Genomic DNA, 6,686 nt, shown 5'->3' on the forward strand with positions numbered 1-6,686 from the left:
TAAAAGAACCCAGCCAAGTATCAGTTTTGCAAAGTCATACCATAAAAGACATTTAAACTAGTCTAGCATAACATCTCTAAAACCTAACAACATACGACAATGAGCCATTGGAGTTCGTTCTATGAAGATGGCTTGTTTATACTCACCATGTTAGTTCAAAAGGGCTTAATGGTAGAAAGCAAGGCAACATGATATCGAGACCACTATTGTCACTTTAGTTCATAAACATGTCAAGCAAGGTTTGTATTGAAGCCAAGAAATCACCATTTGGGCTAGTTGTCAACAAGTGTGGTGCATATAAATAAGTAAAGAAACACACGCAAAATTTCACAAAAATCATAGTTAATTTTCATGGCAAGGGGTGGCGCACTTGGGGTTGAAAAAGTAGAAAGTCGGAGGAGATGCATTAGACAAGGGCATATGCCCAACATTGTCACACCAAGAATTAAAAGATTACAAGCATGGTTTGGAGGTGATGCTTATTTAATCAAATTTTTTGTGGGCGCCATCGCCAAAAGACAAGGGTCAGTGTGAAATGGGCCATCAGTTCTTTTTGTTCAGTATTTAGAAGAGGAGGAGAAGAATCCTGTCTTTGCTTACTTCTGTGGTTGTCTTCCCTCTAAGCGGGCCTCATTCAGCAATCGCGAGCGAGCGCAACGCGGGCGAATTGACGACTCGACTTTAGCAGACACCCTCTCTTGACTTCGGATTCGCCGCGCGTCCCTGATTGCAGTCCGACGTGATCGCTTTCAAGACCGGTAGTCCACCACCAGACGGTTGCTGCAACGCTAACTCTCAGCCGAAGAGTTGTGGCCTGCAGTTTCCTTTTTCCAGGTTTCTTTCACCAAAAAGGAGGCCATCCTGAAATCTGTTCAGGTTTAGGGTTACTAGTTGGGCAATGTTGCTGTCCTAGGGGAGTGCAGAAGGGATCTTTTTTCTGGCTATGGAGGCAGTAGGTGGGCACAATGCACTCTTGGGCATGCATAATCCAGTTGGGAGGAAGGAATGGAGAGTTGTAACTGAAGGATCGGCTCGTGACAGACTTACTGGAGATGGTTCAATGGAGCATAGTCGGGTGAATGGATCAGCAAGGATGAGGCCTTTGCATGCAGATAATCCGAGGAATGGTCGGATTTTCCATTCTGGGGCCAGCAGTGGAAGTTCCAGTGACTCTGATCATCATACAAGCGATGCCAATCAGATTATTGTTGCATCACATGAATCTCTTCGTCAAAACGGTGAAGATATTAAGCTTTATGATGAGGTACTGAAGTCTTCATAATCCGTTTTCTTCACAAACCCTTTTTAAATTAGGAAAATGAAAAACTACAGCTAAATTAGAGGACCAAGTTCCAATGTGGTATCTTTGATCGTTAGCACAAAACGCTTGACTTCTTAGTCAGAGGTTATGAGAAGGAGCACTTCCAGATCTTTCGAGGCTGGGATGTTCAATGCCAGTAGAAGGATTTTCAATTCTATTGTGTTGCCCTTTGCTATGGTATGAATGCATGTTTGTTTTTGCCAACACACATTTTGCAATCTGCACTTTGATTGTCTGACACAAGTGATGAAATGAAGCCTTTTCTTCCCTTCCCCGTTTCTTGCAAGCAAGTAAAGCTCTCTGTTCTACATGTATGCAGTCTATTTGTGGGCGTGTTTTTTTGAGTCTCACGCTTATCTCTTTCAAGGTTGAAGAATTGGTTGTTCGGGTCTTGAGGGGTGTGCTTAATCTTTGGGATATGTTGTTGTTTATGATCTTTTAAATTTAAATATGACAGGCTCTGCATATTCACGAGCAGGAGCCTGCATCAAATGGTCACTCTAGTTCACTATCGAATGGTCTGCCCCTCGATTTCGGAGGGTTGAACTCCTCCAAGCATGAGACCTTGGAACAACGCTTACATGATGTTATACGACAAAGGGAGCAGCTTCAGAGGTTGGAGGCGGAGCTAAGAGCACAGTTTATTGCAAGATCAGAAATCATAAGAGTGCAAAATAGCTATGACGAGCAGACCAAGCAACATGCTAGTGTAGTTTCCAACCTACAGGTAGATATCCATGGGAGATTAGAAGGCTCTCTAGCGAAGCTTTGTCAATTAGCTGTATGGGGTCGTGTTCCTACTAACTAGCCTCGATCATTCCAGGAGCAATTGCAAGAACGAGATCACAGATTGCATGAACTGGAGCAGAAACTCGAAGAAAGAGAACGACAATTGCATGCAAATCAGAAGGAGGCAAGTGAAGCAGTAAATCAGGTTATATTTTATTTCTGGTGCTTTTATGTGGTGTCATGTGCACTTGCCTTCAAGCAGATTTTGACATAGTTTATCCTGGTATTTGATTGAGGATTCCCCACATCTGTTATTTTAATGGTTTGTGTGATTACCACTCACTTTGGCGACTACACAAGGCTTTATAATTAATTGATGTTAACAAGACTGATGAAAAGGACATTTTTGGGGTTGCCTTTGAAAGATTTTGTATGGCTGCATTAGGCAGAGCTTGGTATCTTTTGACTCTTTTGTAAGAACGTATTCTGGAACTGTATGTCGGCCATTTTTGGCCAAGTTGAAACAACTCTGCCCACTCTTTTGGCAAGACCCTGCAGGGCCTGGGGAGGTCACTTGGCTATTTTTCGCCGAATGTGAACAACACTGCCCACACTCTCTTCTTCTTGGTACACTTGTCATTTTTTCAATGTTTTTACTATGACGAAGCCGACGCTGCCTATGTCAGAAAAATTTGGCCCTACTTCATTCAAATCTATTTTTGTAGCATGCTTAAGTATTGCAAGGGATATATTGGACATATTGAAGATTGTAGAGCCAAAGTCAAATTGATTTTTCAGAGTGTTGACTGGCTGATGTGCCATACAGATTATTATTTTATTGCAAGAAAGGATCAAGCAATTTAGTGAGGGTTTGTACTATGCTGATTAGCCTATCAATTGCAGTGGGGAAAACGAGGGCAAGCAATTTTTTGCTTGGGGAGGGGGCGGGCTGAGTGTCTTCCCTATGCAAACGCTGTTGGCCTGCTGCTTAAGCATTGTAAGTCTCTCGTGCCCTTTCCCAGTCACTTTGAACTGTGATTGAGCTCTCATTAAAGGGCGGATTCACATGCTGCCAAGATTTTGAACATGCTTATTAAGGGTTTTAGGTTGCCATGATTAATCTGCCAAGGACTGTAAAGTTCGACTTTTGGAACACAGATGTTTTGTACTGCTTTGATTGCATGAAACACACGAATTTATGGTGATTTTAAAGATTGGAGCAACTAGTGCAACTGGAGAACTGAGAATTTCATGAATTTAGCCCTCAGGAAGGTATGCCAAGCTATTGATTGCTTTCTGGTGATGAGGATCATGTAAGACAACAGATGGTTACAAAGTCAGGCTAAATTTTATTCACTTGTATGCCCTTGGTTAAGGGAAGATCAGATTTTTGGATAGTGTTATGCAAGTGCTCTGATTTCACTATAGATATATCAATTTTGTCTTGAATCTCAAGCTTTGTCAACATTTGCATGAAGAAGCTTGTCGTGTGGATGAGTGCACGGGCCTACATTTGCGCTACTATGTAGGTGAATTTGTGCTTTTCTTAGGCCCATCTAGGTACATGTAGATGCTAGGAGTAACTGTCTTTGTAGTGGGAAGAAATAAATAATGAGTATCAAGTCCATTATTTATTTCAAGAAGCTGAAGTTTCTAAAGGTATTTTTGTAATCCAAAGGAATTGCATATTTTTTCAGGTGTGGGCAAAGGATGGACTTTTACGTGAACAGACTAGTGAGCTTGCAACTTTACGGTAGTAACTTACCTGAAGATAATCGCTTCTTGGAAAATTTTTCTAACATTAGGTTGTTGCCAGGGTTTGATGATTGTTTTTTCCTTTTTTTCAGGCGAGAACGTGAAACTCTGATAGCAGAACAGAAAGCAACCCTGACCCAGTTTGAAGCAGATAGAGCGCAACTCTTGTCACGACTCCAGGATCTGGAAGAGCAAATACAGGAGAAAGAACGCCAGTTGCAGGAGATTGATGAACAAGTATGTCATATTTTTCTCTCCCAGCTTTTGTGAAAGCTAGATTGACATTTACAAGTGATCTTTGCGGGCCCCAAATGATCAGAGGGCACTGTATTGTTTGTGCTATAAACTAATGGCAAATATGCATGTGTTTTTGCCTGTTTCACATAAGATTTATTTTTTGTAATTTTGTATTTAATGTGATTGAAGCAGTGTTTTTGGTGTTGCTACCTTTTACATAGAGAGTGCTCGAATGTGTGGTCGAGTAAATGAGAGGGGTACATCATATCATAATTATCTTAAATTTAGTGGTTGAAACACTTGGTTTTGTGTTTGCCAGTTTGTGTTGCCAGTGAACCTTTTCAACTGATGATTCTTCTATGGAAAGCTTTTTAAAATCACTTGCATTGTATATCCTGCACACCATTTTGAAGAAGATATGTAACTTAATGGTGGTGTCAGCAAAACTTTATATCTATGCTTGTAGCAAGAGGAGCTCATTGAAAGCTATGGGAGAGCTATTGTATGCTATTTTAAAAAATTTAGTACGACTGCATAACAATGTCATCAAGAAGTGGTATGGTATCGAGCTGAGAGTGCACTCTTTGTTTGCAATTTTAGATTTTTTTGTGGAAATTGTGGATGATCCTTTTCCTCTCCTTGTTTATGGTCGGACCTGCACCATGATCTATCGAGTCCTCACTTGCATGCTGCACTGGCCTCTACACTCACGGCTGTGTCGAATTGGAGTCACTTGCACGCTGCACTGACCTCTACACTCACAACCGTGTCGAATCAGTATCACCTTATTGGTGGAGTATCTTGAGATAGAATGTTGCAACCATTCTTTTCATAGAAGTTCTTAGGTAGAAAATCGTTACCATGATTATCGATGGAGACTTCCATTCACAATTTTGTCGATCTGTTATGGAGATTGGAGTGGCTCTTCCTCATGCCGCAGGTGTTACACCAAATTCAATGGTTGCAACACCTCGGTTGATTTCTACACATAGAAGCTCCTCAAATCTATAGGTTCCTAGATAAGATCTGATCCACCAAGGACTAAATGCCAAGTCGTCTCTGTCTCATCCAAATTTTGCTGGATCCAAGTGGCTCCACTTTACTAGAACACATCCAATAGTAAGATTGCTCTCTTAACCTCACAAATCAAGTAGCTTACTCCTTGAATCACTTCCACTTGCATTTCTTGCTTACATCAACAAATTTTCTTTATCTAATTTTTATCTTGTCTACACTGCAACTTATTTAGTTCTACAAACCAAAAGTAAGAAATGTACTTTTGATAATTGGGAAAGAATGTTACAGAGAGATTCTACGAATCCTTGAAGCGATATCTTAAGGCACTTATTCCGCTCGTGGCTTGCCCTTCTTGACTTTTCTTTCTTTTATGGCTTTGTCTCTCTTTCGTCGGACACTATGTAGAAATTTCCTTGTTCGCCACAAGTGAAAAATTTCCCTCGCTTGAACAATGCCAATCTTTGTTGCGAAAGTTGTTTGGATTTGGTTGATCTGGTGTTACGTGCACATCTAACCCTATGTGCATGTGGACGCGCTGTAACTCCTATTTCTAGGGTTGAGGACAGCCTAGGAAGTGTTTTGGCACCCTTGTGAGCTTGTACGCAAGACGTGCATGTCCCTCTTTTCCCTCGTTTGAGAGATCACCTCATTGCACACAGACGGGTGCATTTCTCCAACTCTTGCATGTGCTTGTAAGGGCAATACATGCAAATGAGGGGAAACCAACAATATTTGTTTGATGGTGATTCCATACTGCCTATACACTTGAAATTCTTAAGAAATAAACACATTCTTGTGAATGGGCTCGATCGTTTCGGGTGAAAGTTGTCACACTCTTTCTTCTCTCTCTATCTCTCTAATCTCTCTCAGTCTTTCAAGTTATCCATATCTCTACGTATCTATTATGCTATAACTCTACATATATGTCCCTCTCTCAAGCTCTAACCGAGATTAGTATTTATCTCTTATGCAAAGTGTTAATTGACAGTAATAAGCATGTGGTATATCAAGAACGAGTTTTATTGGTATTAGAGCGGAGTTACCTTCCTTCCCATTTGGGTAATTGAAGGCGGTCTTGGATTTGAAGACTTTTGCTGCCATAAAGTCGCCAAACCATAGAGAGATGGAGGTCAATCGACACATTATAGTCGCTCAAAGTATTCCTCTTCTGTTACAGGCTTGGACACTCCAAGCGAGAAATCAATAGCAACACACGAACAAAAACCGCAAAATCACTGAACTTGAAGAGAAAGAGAGAGAGAGAAGGAGAGTTGACACGTCACGACGGAGTTCCGCGCCTAGATGCATTGGCCCCAAAGACTGGTGCCCCTTCCGGTATTTCTTTATTATTATGCTCGCAAAGTACAACACCCTGAGGGTCCAATTCTCTCCGAGACTTTGCGTCTAGATGTTCTTCGAAGAGTGGCCCTCTAGGTGTTCATAAATATATAAGGGATGCCTAAGATTAGAGCCCCAAAAACACTTCACCCAAAAGCACTAAACCCCAAAAGCATCTGCTCTCAAAAGATAGCGTGAGAAACTGCCTAAATCTGCCATCGTAAATTACAGAAATCTGTGTCGTAGTGCCATGTGGCATGTCGGCGCAATTTGCGGAAATCTATAATCA

At 41.3% G+C, this 6,686-nt stretch overlaps 1 protein-coding gene across 5 annotated transcripts in view; it reads left to right on the forward strand.

Moving 5' to 3' along the window:
- The first annotated feature begins 588 nt into the window (after window positions 1-588).
- LOC147463817 (RNA polymerase II degradation factor) overlaps window positions 589-6,686 on the forward strand; it is a 76,498-nt gene continuing 70,400 nt past the window's right edge. For 3 of the 5 annotated variants that reach the window (XM_086491357.1, XM_086491348.1, XM_086491362.1), the window contains exons 1-5: window positions 589-1,264; window positions 1,779-2,048; window positions 2,145-2,255; window positions 3,748-3,803; window positions 3,898-4,042. In XM_086491357.1, coding sequence (XP_086347483.1) covers window positions 944-1,264; window positions 1,779-2,048; window positions 2,145-2,255; window positions 3,748-3,803; window positions 3,898-4,042 — 903 coding nt within the window. In that variant the 5' untranslated portion in view covers window positions 589-943. The remainder of the gene's footprint in view (window positions 1,265-1,778; window positions 2,049-2,144; window positions 2,256-3,747; window positions 3,804-3,897; window positions 4,043-6,686) is intronic. The other 2 variants (XM_086491379.1, XM_086491370.1) reach the window with 2 other exon arrangements.

The sequence above is a fragment of the Adiantum capillus-veneris genome, chromosome 2 (assembly GCF_014529385.1).
Source record: "Adiantum capillus-veneris isolate H3 chromosome 2, ASM1452938v2, whole genome shotgun sequence".
Classification (NCBI taxonomy): Eukaryota; Viridiplantae; Streptophyta; class Polypodiopsida; order Polypodiales; family Pteridaceae; genus Adiantum; species Adiantum capillus-veneris.